Raw genomic sequence first — 12,059 nt, forward strand, 5'->3', positions numbered from 1 at the left:
TCACAATATCATAACTATAATAGGGAAAGTTGTTATGTAGAATTGATAACTATTCACAGGGAGATGGCAGATTATTTAAGATAAGACAGTTCTAAAGAAGGTGGGATTTGAGCTGAGGCTTGAAGTTACAGAAAACAGTGGAAGGGGAGAGAATATGCAGATTTGGACTGGGGTTGGTAAAGGCAGTTAATGAAAAAGCAGTGAGTAGGTCAATTAATAGATTTTAGTTATAGATTGCTTGGAGGGGAATAAAATATAAAAAGGGATCATTGTGAAGGGTTTTAAATGAGAAACAGAATTTTGTATTTGATACTTGGAGGTAATAGGGAGCCATTGAGCTAAATGGCAAATAGAACTGAACTTTAGGAAAATCACCTTGGCAGCTAATTGGAGGAAAGACTGGCATAAGGATAGTCTTGAAGTTGGGAGAGCAATTAGGTGACTGAAGCAGTTCAGGAAAAAGGTAGAGAAGGTCTGAAATAGAGACAAACTGTTGTGTGAATGGAGAAAAGAGGATAGATGTTGTGAAGGTGGAAAGGAAAAGTATGATAATTAATCAGCTACCATGGGTGAGAATGAGGAATCTGGTGGGCATCATCCTCTACTTGAAGATAAACAAGGGACAAAGCCTGTAGGGCTCAGTGATTCGACTTCAAAGGACCTCCCTTCTCCCTCTACCTGAATGAAGGTGTTGAATTTCTGGAAAACTGGAAACTGAAATTGATTCCACAATTAACAAGCATTAAATAATAAGCATTTATGGAGTTTTTTACTGTGTTTGGTGATGGGGATTCAAGGACTAAAACAACATTTTTTCTACCCAACATGTCTGAAAATAAACCTAGACACAAAAAAGTATTAGTCAAGGTTGGAAGTAATGAGGGTATATAGGAGGTCCAGCATTCTTTAGGAATATCTGGCACTCATTCCTGATGCTATGCTCCCTCCATAATTGGAATGTATTCCCTTCTATTTTCCTGCTCAGTTTCCTTTATTTTATTCCAGATCCACCTCTCTGGGTCCCTTCAGCTGCAGGTACCTTCTCAAAACTACCATTTATTTATTCTGTATCTACTTTTTGGAAAGGCCATCCCAAAGGCCATGTTAGCAGTTGCCCTTTTGGCTGACCATGTACACAGGCTCGGCACTCAAGTCCTTTGGGGAGGACTAATATGCCAGCTGTTTCCTGACATGGGGTGATTTGGCTCTGCAAAGAAACATCACTCTGGTACGATGCAGAGAATCCAATGTGGTTCCTCCATTAAAAAGATGGCTGGTTTTGTTTTTTTCTCACCCCAATCAACCATTATACTGAGGAAGCAGTTTTTACTCCCCAAAATCTCTTCTAGGATACCTCTGAACCCATGATATCTTTGCATACATTTTCTGAGAATTTCTCTGCCTCTTCCAGAGTGGGCAGGAAAACAATGCAACTACCTGAAGCAATAATTTCCAGAATCCACTTTGATTTCAGAGTCTTTCCTCACTTGCAGGGAGGTTGGGTCTGAATAACCAATTCTATTACTATACCTACATGTCATCACCTTTGATAACATGTGGGTAGGACCTGTTATGTCTTTGTTTTTGTATCCTTACCACCTACCATACAGCCTGTCACAGTAGGTGCTGAATAAATTCTTGCTGACGGGCCCTTTTGATTGGTGGGGCACTCCACTTTTCAGATTCTGAACTCATTAGTCTATACACTCGGAGGAGGAAAGTGTTTGAAGTAGAACCTTGGAGCTCTGAAAGGCTGTGTCATACAAGGGTATGTAATTCATTGTTTATCTTGGGACAGGAGAGAGATTCTACCTGGATAGACCCAAGAAGAGAGAATGCCTGTAGGCAGAGGGACTTCATTATACATCTGAATTCTCCCTTCCCCCTCTTCTCATCCCTCCCTGTTGTTCTGCAGCATCTATCTTAGACGGTGCCCAAGATAATCAATAAAATATCAATTTATTCGGACATGTTTTTATTTTATAATGAAGGAAGAGTTGCTCTTTCCTTACCTTCTTCAGGCTGCTGGCACCACTGTGACCTCTGATTGCTGCTAATAGGGCTGACCTTTCACTCTCAGGCTCTGTGTATGAAGGTTTCTTTAGACTTCCCTCCGGGCTATATTCCGCAGTCTAGAATATTAATATGTTTCAACAGATTTTATTCAGTGGTTAGATAATGTTTACAAGGGCTCAAAAGAAAATCAATCACTGAATACTGGTTGGGACATATATAATTGCTTTTTTCCCCCTCTAATTATTACCTGTTGGATTATATTAAACCATTTCTTTAGGTTGTACTATTAAAATCCTGTTTTTGTAATGACCTTTAACTACCCACAGTCATGTGCATTAAGGTAAAGTATTTGGCATTAACTTGTATTTCTTTCCTCTTAATGTGTTCTCTTATTTCCCTTCCTGGTAAAGAAGGTTACCATTGTTTAACTATATAGTGTTTGCATAATTATAAGGAGCTCCTGAATAATTCAATAGAGCAGGATGGCTAACAGAAATTCTTTTGTTCTTTTTTTAGGTTTTTAAAAACTTCAGTTATTTAGTTAAGCTCAGGACTGCACCCTAAAAAGTCTGATGATCCTGCCTCAGTATTACAAAGAAGCAACTTTTAAAATATATTTTCCTTTATATTTATATATATTCATTTTTACATTTTTTCTTTTGTATATTGTCTTTCCCTTCAGTTTTTTTTAAATTTTTTTTTTTATTTAAGGCAATGGGGTTAAGTGACTTGCCAAAGGTCACACAGCTAGGCAAGTGTCTGAGGTCAGATTTGATCTCAGGTACTCCTGATTCCAGGGCTGGTTCTCTATCCACTAAACCAACCAAGATGCCCCCCCCCCCCAGCTTCTGTTTCTAAGGCCAGAGAGGTAAGGAAATTCCAACCACTCAATCTCTTCTCTTGGCAGTTAAGAAGGATGTCTAGAGTCCTGGACATGAATTCAGGAAGCTCTGAATTAAAAACTAGCTTACACATTTACTAGTTATGTGACCCAGGGCAAGTCATTTAACCCCTACTTGTCTCAGTTTTCTTAACTTTAAAATAAAGATGTAACAACACTTCCCTTCCAAGGCTATATAAAAAAATCCTTAAAAAGCTATATAGATGTTAGTCATTATTATTATAAATGCTATTATTGTCAATGTCTTTAGCCAACTATTTAGTGGGGGATCAAGTTAAAGCTAGGAGGGAAAAAATAGTAAATATACATAGATGGTGTCTATACTATCCCAGCCTCTTCCTCTTTTCTAAGCTCAGAAAAGTTAAGCATAGCATGGTTTTAATGCTAATTTTGTTAGTAGAAAGAGAACTGATCTGAGAGCTAAGAAAACCTGTGTTTGGGCTTGCATGTGACCAAGTACCTCAACCTTTCAGTACTCAAAAACTCTCTAAGATCATGAGTTATCAATAAGGTATCAACCCGAATTGTTAGAAGGGGCTACCTTCTCCAGGGGTTCCTGGTATTAATGAAATGCCCGATATGTAGAGCTGATAATACCCTAAATCTTGTACCCCAAAGTTAAGCCTTTCTTTTACCTTTCTAAGTTTTTCCTTTCCTCCTGATGTCTGAATGGCTTCCATCAAAGCACTATGCAGGGAAGTATCTTTAGGTGCTGGTTTCTGGACAATGGGTTTGAATTTCTTCTTGGGTCCAAATACAGTGGCCTGTAGAGGACTCTCAAGTTCATCATTCTGAGTAGATAAAGCATTTGCTCTATCTTCCCTGTTTAAAACAGCCTGGCCATTCACACCTGCAACATTCTGCTCACCACTGTTGACAGAAGGCCATTTAGTGGTGCTTGAGGAAAAGCTCCCAGAGGTTTGGAATCCTGGTGACTTTACAGGGAGAGAAGAATTTGTACTGTCTATCTTGAATTTTGGGTCACAGACAGAACTGGTCTTTTGGTGATTGTAGCTGTGTTTTCTATTGTAACCACAAACTTCTACAGAATAATCAGTACCGGGAGAAGATTTAGTTAGTGGTCCACTGATGTTTTGTTTGTAGCTGTCTGCAGAACTATCTTGAGTAGCAGGCTTGATATTCACTACTCTGTCTCCCATCTCAGAAAAGCCTCCAAGGGTGGGTTTAGTTGATTCCTTTCCGTGGCCAACCCAACAATCAGAGTATGATCTTTTGGGGTCGTTTTTAGATGCTTTTATTACGGGATGTGAATTTTTTATAAGACTGTCCTCAGGAGGAGGTGCTAAGTCTTGTCTAAGTTTCTGGCCTTCCCGTCCGCTCTGCTCTCTCTCACTCTTGCTAAGGGAAATAATGTTGATTGGGGGAGTTTCCATCCGTTTTGCAATCGCAGAGGCCACATATTGGCTTGATGTTCTTCTCTGTGGTTTAAGAAAAGAGAGGACCTCTCCTGAAGGGTTAGCTGGTGTGGCAACTGGTGCTTTTGTCTGAGTAGTGCCAGTGACCGATGTTGGTGGCTTGCTTTTGTCCAGTTCAGTATTGTTTTCCCCCATTTTATGGGCAGCTGACTGTGATGGTTTTAGCTTTGGGTCCAAGAATTCTGGTTCTGCTTTGAGTTTAGGTTCTTTATGGTGTTGTTTTAATGGCAGAGTAGCTGTAGCTCTTTTAGCATAGTCTATGGGTCCATCAGGATGTCTCTCTATGGAGTTTGACCTCCAGAATTCCTTTACTTTCCCAATGGGAAGTGACTCCACTTCACTAACAGAAGATATCGAGGGACTCTTCTTCCCATCAACATGTGGGCTAACTAGATTGCCTAATTCATCTATCTTAATGGCACCAGTTGTGAGAGATACTCCTCTGTCATAACATTTCATCTCTGACTTTGCAGGAACAATTTTATAGGTTGTGAGGCCAGCTTTGGGTCCTACTTGATTTTGGCCTCGGTAATACCATGATGATGGTGCTATGAGATCATTTTTATCACTGGTTTGTTTTTCCATCATCAGTTCTGAAATCATTTTTTGAGTTATATGGGATCTTTGAATGTCATTTGACTCATGGCCCTGAGTGGTATTTGCCTTCAAATGTGGGTCACCTATTTGAGATTTAGGGGTAGAAGAAGTCACCCTGGGCTTTAATTCACCTGAACAAATATTTCTGCAGTTGTTGGATGGTCCTGAGTCCTTTTCTTTGTTCATTTCACATGAAGAAACATAAGATTCAGACATATTCTCCCTCTTTTTCACAAATCGATGGCTGGTTTTTATCTTATAGAACTGGTCATACATGGGGTTCTCAGCTACGTAAGTTGCTTTGTTAGTCACATGTTCTATATCAAAAGAACCTGCATTATTATTTTTATTGATGAAAGTTCCCAGATCAACAGGATCATCTAAAACTTCTCCTATAAATGTCACTGGAATTGTGTAAGCATTATCTTTAGGAACTTTGACTTGTCTTCCATAGGAGCTGGTCACACCATTTGTGGATTCTGTTAAAGAGTTGGTATCTGCTTCATAACTATCTTCCATTTCTGAAAAAAAATACAAAGAAAATTCTCTGAAACTGGCTCCAATGAGATGGTTCCTATGCCAATTCTTTAGTGTAATCGAAACCATGAGCTAGGTTCCCTTTGGTAACATTTGTATAAGATATTTACATACATTTACAAGTCATTCCAGTTTACAATCTACATATATCCTGGGCCAGATTCTCATCTTATGTAAGGTGATGGGAAAACTGTTGGCAGTTTATGATGTTTCCAGGTGAGGTGCTTAGTTAAAACAACATTCTGCCATTGTTTTTACAGTTAAAAAATAGTTTTCTAAATCTGAACCCTTTGTTTAAACAGCTTTAAAGCATTAACATTCAAAGTTCATTTGAGGTTGTTACCTCTTAGTTCCTCATATGATATCAGAAGCAAAGCAAGATAAGACACCAGAGAGTTCATTCCAACTATCATGCCTTAATGGAATAAAGAGTGAAAACTTGAGTATAAAGGAACAAAATTATTATAAACTTTTTCAAAGCCCTAAATTATGAAGCAGGCTTTAAAATACTGAGTCTGTGGGCAAGGCTGATTAAGAATTTTCATATATGAAAGCAAATTATGTGTTAAGTCCATCAACTGTGTAACTAACTGTCTGAACTGACCAAGAACACAGTCTAAAGCAACTTACTGAAGGTATTCCAATAAAGCAGGATGGTTTTTCTTCCCCTCAGTTGGCTGCACTTGATTCCCAGTTTTGCAACTCAGTTTTGTCTGAGGCAATCTAAGTTCTTAGTATAAGTTATATACATACATATATAATTATATATTTATATGAGTATGTATGTATGTATATATGTAAAGTTTTATATCTCTATCGATCTCTCTCTCTCTCTCCTTATTCTTAGAATAAGTTCCTTAGTCCCATTGAATAGCAAAGAATAACCCCCCTTACCATATTCCTCATTATAATATAAATTCTTAGAGGAAATAGCTACTTTGTATTTATTCTCTTTATAGATATTCTGCACAAACATTTATGTACTCACTATCTTCCCTTATAATATAAAATTCTTTTGGGTTGGGATTGTTTAATCTTCAGCACAATGCCTATATTCAATAGGTTCTCAATATATAATTGGATGTTATCTTTAGATCTCTAAAATATTGCATAAATTAGGTTCATAATAATTATTCATTGATTTAAACTGAATTTACTTCTACTTTTTTTTAAATAGAAGTAAATCAGAGAAATTTAACTCTATAGTATTGTTTTTATGGTACAAACAAAGGCAGTCTCCTGCTACTTAGGAAGTAGTAGTTTCCTCTCATTAGAGCTCTTTAAACAAAACTGGATGCTATATGAGGATGGATTAGATGGTCTTTGAGAACTTTTCCAGCTCTTGAAATAATAATGTTATTCATTCATGATGCCTCTGTCACTCTAACATATTTCCAACCCTTTATCCTAATTGATGCCCTTTCTTCTGTAAAATCCCATTAAAACAATGTCTCTAGGAGAACTTTCCATCTTATTCAGTATTGAGTTTTACTCATTTAATCACTAATCAAAAGTTTCTTGAGTTTATGTTATATGTGCAAGCTATTATTGACAGGAATAAAAAAAATAAGATAATGCTTGCAATCAAAGGTTTACAATCTGGCAGGGAATGGAGTGTGGGTAAAGGAAGATGTGACCAATTAACTACTATAGAAAACAGAGTATAATTAAAAAAAATAGAGGATACTTAAAGTACCATAGTATTTCACATGTCAATCAGATCTGGGAGAGAGGACTAGAGATAAAAACAATGCTTAAGGAAGATACAGCATTTGAATTCCATATTAAAAGATGAGTAAATCACATAAAAGAGGCAAGGAATACATTTACAAAAAAGGGGAAGAGGGAAGAGATAAAGTGGAGTGAAAGAAACCTGCTCTCATCAGAATTGGTTCAAAGAGAAAATAATATACCCAGTCAATTGGTTACAGCAATCTGTCTTATGCTATAGGAAATTAGGAAGGAAGGGATAAGAGAAAGGGTGTGTGTTTGCATGCATATGTACGTGTGTGTGTGTGTGTGTGTGTGTGTGTGTGTGTGTGTGTGTGTGTGTGTGACAGATGGAAGGGCAGATTGGGGCAAGTGATGGTCATATCAAGGACAGGGTGAAAAGACAGAGAGAGAGAATAGAATAAATAGGGTGGGGGGAATAGGGTAGAGGGAAATACAGTTAGTAATAGTAACTGTCAGGAAACTGAAGCAAATTTCTCTGAAGCAAGGTCTCTTCTCAAATATATGGAGCATGGGTGGGAATCTTTTCTGCCAAGGGCCTTTTGGACATTTATAACATCATTTGTGGATCATATACTTAAAAATTAGTCTGCTATATTGCTCCTAGATTTATTGAATTTCAAGCGTTGCTTGTGATTACCTTTGCAGCACCAGACCAAATAATTTTGAGGGCCTTATGTGGCCTTTGGGTGGACATTTCCCACCCTTGTTATAGAGAACTGAGTTAAATTTATAAAATAAGAACCATTTCCCAAATGACAAATGATCAAAAGTTATATACAGTTTACATTTGAAATATTCAAAGTTTTCTATAACAATATGAAAAACCTCTAACTCACACTATCTATTGTAGAAACACAGATTAAAACAATCTAATAGGTAATATTTCATACCTATTAGATTGGCTAATAGGACAAAAAAAGGAAAATGACAAATGTTTAATGGGATGTGGGGGGAAATGAGACATTAATGTACCATTAGTGGAGTTTTGACTGAATTCAGTCATTTTGCTTTAGTAATTTCACTACACAGTTTGTATTCAAATGATAAAAAAAAGGAAAAAAGAATTGTATGTACAAATATTTATAGCAGCTCTTTTCTGGTTACAAAGAATTAGAAATTGAGGAAATGCCCAACAATTGAGGAATGGTTGAAAAAACTGTGGTATATGATTATGAAAAAATACCATTCTACTTTAAGAAATGGTGAGCAGGATGCTCTCAGAAAAATCTGGAAAGATTTATATGAGCATGTGCAAAGTGAAATGTACTGTGTATCCTAAAAAAAAGAAATGTACTGTGTAAAAAATAACTAATACTGTGGATAATCAGCTGTAAATGACTTAGCTATTCTCACCAATAAATGATCCAAGATAACTCTAAAGGATTTATGATGAAAAATGCTATTCATCCCCAGAGAAAGAACTGATGGTATCTTAATACAGATTGAATACTCTTTTTAAAACTTTATTTTTCTTTAGGGTTTTGATTTTTTCACATGGCTAATATGGAAATGTTTTGCATTGACTACATGTATATAAAATATATTGAATTGTTTTCCCTCTTAATGGGGAGGGGCAGCTGGAGAGGGAGGAAGGGAGAGAATCTATTTCAAAGTGTTAAAAAAGCAATGTTAAAACATTTTTACATGTAACTGGGGAAAATAAAATACTAAATAGGCATAAAATAAAATAAATTTTAAAAGATGAGTAAGTTTCCAAAAGGGAAAGTTAAGTACAACAGAAGGAAGGCATTTTTAAACACAGGTTATGGGGATGGTATGAATAAAAAGTAAACAGAAAAATGAGATGTTTATGAAGGCAAAGCTAGATTTGGAGTCAGAAAGATCTAGGTTCAAATTTCACCTCAGATATTTACAAGCTCTGACTATTTAACTCATTGGGCCTAGGTTTCCTTATTTGTAAAAGGTAGATGTTGAAGAAAATGGTTTTTGAAGTCCTTTATACATCCTATGACCCTAAGTCATGTAGGCCTTTTAAACCTCAGAATTTCAGTCAAAACTTTTTTTTTAGTCTTTTTTGCAAGGTAATGCAGTTAAGTAACTTGGTCCAAGGTCATACAGCTAGGTAATTATTAAGTGTCTGAGGTCAAATTTGAACTCGGGTCCTCCTGACTACAGGGTCATCTTCTATCCACTGTGCCACCTGGCTGCCTGTATGCCAAAATTCTTACAATATTCTTGGGCTAATATCTAATTAGGCCAATTGGGCTAAGGGAGACAGTTTGCCATTCATGAAATCAGAGGCCCTCAACATTGAGATATGTATTTGATGGACACCGAGTGCTCCAGTTTACACTATAATATTCTGTGCTTATTTTTATGTTATATGATATGTATGTACATGTTCTCCAGTTGGATTGTAACCACCATGAGAGTACTTGGAATTCCCTGGCTATGAACATACACAAGACAGCAAAATGATTACATAACTGTTCCCAATTGTACTTTTCAGTTAAATCAATCAGTCTACAAAGTTTGTGATTGGCAAAGACTCCAATTGGCAATTGCTCTGAATGGATTGCTGAGGAGACAGACCACAGCTGATGAGTTTGACTCAAAGTTACAGTTGGAACAGTCCTACAGTTAAGTTCTCATGAATGTAGATAATAGGTTTGCTTTTTATATGATGTTCTGCACACATTAGGTGCTCTGTGAATTTTATTGACTTAAGAACAAATTAAGTCATAAGTACAGTTCAATTATTCTGAATATACCTGAGCAAATCTCTCTATTGACTCATTTTACAAATTTCTCATCCTCTTCTTTACTCCAAGCTTCATCTATTTGTTTCAAAGATATTTTCATTGTTAACTGAACTGAATTAAATTTCCCTCCCTAGAGTGTCCTCTTAAGACGGAGAGGATATATCTCCTCATCTCCACTGTCCTTAGGTTTGGAACTCTGGTGTCTTCTTCATCTCTAGAAGGACTGAAGGAAATAGTATCTCTAATCCCCAAGATGTTAACATTCAATGTAATGATTTCACTTGTCTTTGTCTTTAAAAGCCAATACTCTACCATGAAAGTAAAATAGATTTTTTTTGAAGCTTGTTAATAATCAAAAGATGAATCAATTTTACCTAGGAAATTATAAAAACCAGACTTCAGTCTCATTCTTGCACACTATGATTCTTAACAAGTAGAAGAGATGGTTAGTTTATCATAATCAAATTATGAAGAAATTATTTTAAGGAATATATCTATATCTATATCTATATCTATATCTATCTATATCTATATCTATATCTATATATATAGTGTTATGAATCCAAACAATATACACATGTACTTTTTTTTCATTTAGGGCAATGGGGCTAAGTGACTTGCCCAAGGTCACACACCTAGGCAATTATTAAGTTTTGAAGTCACATTTGAACTCAGGTCTTCCTGACTCCAGGGCCAGTGCTCTATCCACTGAACCACCTAGCTGCCCCTACTAATTTGTCTTTAAATCTCTTGGTCTCTCTCTAAAATATATTGTGGAGTTATAAATAAAGGATAATATACACATATATTTATGCATATGTATGAAAGGTGTCATGGTGGAATGGATAGAGAGTTAGTTTTGAAAACAGAAGATCTAGGTTCAAAAAAAACCTCATGACTTAAGTGAATTAACTGGTCTAGTCTAGGCACTCTCTAAAACTATAACCTGTAGAAGAGTTGCTATCTGGAATTGAATAGAGGTCTCCTTACATTGATGAAATCAGAGATCTGGGCTATTCATGTTTCTTTGTATGCATATCTCTAAACACATCCATGCTCACATACTCACAAAGTATATATCAACATACATACATATCAACATATGCAAAACACATACACATAAAAACACAAACCCACATGTACACATGCACATATATGTAAACCACAGGAATTTCTAGCTTCATAATACTATCACAACTGGTGGCTGGAAATGAAGTTACCTTCTAGATCTTCATCAAATTCTGCTAGGGTTTTCTGGAACTGTTCATTAATAAAGATGCCATTCTCATCCTTTGCTGTAATTACTTTTTCATTTCTGCTGAAGAATAAAGAGAATTAAACAGATTTAGTCTCTTTAAAAAATATATCTGAAATCCATTATGAGAGACAGAATGGAAAGGTAGCTAGGAGAACCAATAGTGGTGTGACAAAGAGCTAGGTTCAAATTTCCCCTGTATGAACCTGGGCAAGTCACTTTACCTCTTGGTATTGCAGGCAAATCTCTAAGATTGTAAACTGAAAAGTCTTCATTCTGATCTACCTCAGAAGTGGTCTCTACCCTTAAGAGTTGTCTAATACTAAAGAAAATACAAGTATGTACCAATTTTTTTAAAAAAATCATTTATTTTGAGAGACTCCTAGGAAAGGAACTAATTCAAACCACAAACATCCATGGTGTTCCTTTGGCCCACCCCTATTTGTGGGTTCATCAGTTGACTAAATCAAACTAGGATATGTACATAAAGATTAATAAAACATATGACAAAGAAATACATCCCACTCTGGAGTCAGTGAGTCTGAGTTTTAATTCTAATGTACAAAGAAAACAAAGTGCAAATAAGATTTGTTTGCACATCTATATCACTCTAAAGCAGGCAACGACAAATAGTTTACAAATACAGAAATCTGAATTACAATAAAATATTCAGGCATATGGAGTGTAAGACTATTAGATGGGCAAGAATACTGCAGAATCTGATGCTCTATGGAGATATCAGAATTTCTTTGTTTCCAAAGTTCCTGGTTTCATTTTGCAAACATTTCCTCACAAGGTTATATTTGTATTATTGGGATACATGCCTTCCTATTAAAGCCCAGATAGGATATCCAGTTGGG

The 12,059-nt window shown here is 36.2% G+C and overlaps 1 protein-coding gene across 17 annotated transcripts in view; it reads right to left on the reverse strand.

The window, feature by feature from the left end:
• Positions 1–12,059, reverse strand: part of COBL (cordon-bleu WH2 repeat protein) — a 330,921-nt gene that overhangs the window by 25,058 nt on the left and 293,804 nt on the right. For 11 of the 17 annotated variants that reach the window (XM_074198296.1, XM_074198304.1, XM_074198297.1 and 8 more), the window contains 3 exons: positions 11,165–11,262; positions 3,553–5,471; positions 2,013–2,132 (listed from right to left, as the gene is read on the reverse strand). In XM_074198296.1, coding sequence (XP_074054397.1) covers positions 2,013–2,132; positions 3,553–5,471; positions 11,165–11,262 — 2,137 coding nt within the window. The remainder of the gene's footprint in view (positions 1–2,012; positions 2,133–3,552; positions 5,472–11,164; positions 11,263–12,059) is intronic. The other 6 variants (XM_074198310.1, XM_074198305.1, XM_074198308.1 and 3 more) reach the window with 1 other exon arrangement.

The sequence above is a fragment of the Macrotis lagotis genome, chromosome 8 (assembly GCF_037893015.1).
Source record: "Macrotis lagotis isolate mMagLag1 chromosome 8, bilby.v1.9.chrom.fasta, whole genome shotgun sequence".
Lineage (NCBI taxonomy): Eukaryota > Metazoa > Chordata > Mammalia > Peramelemorphia > Peramelidae > Macrotis > Macrotis lagotis.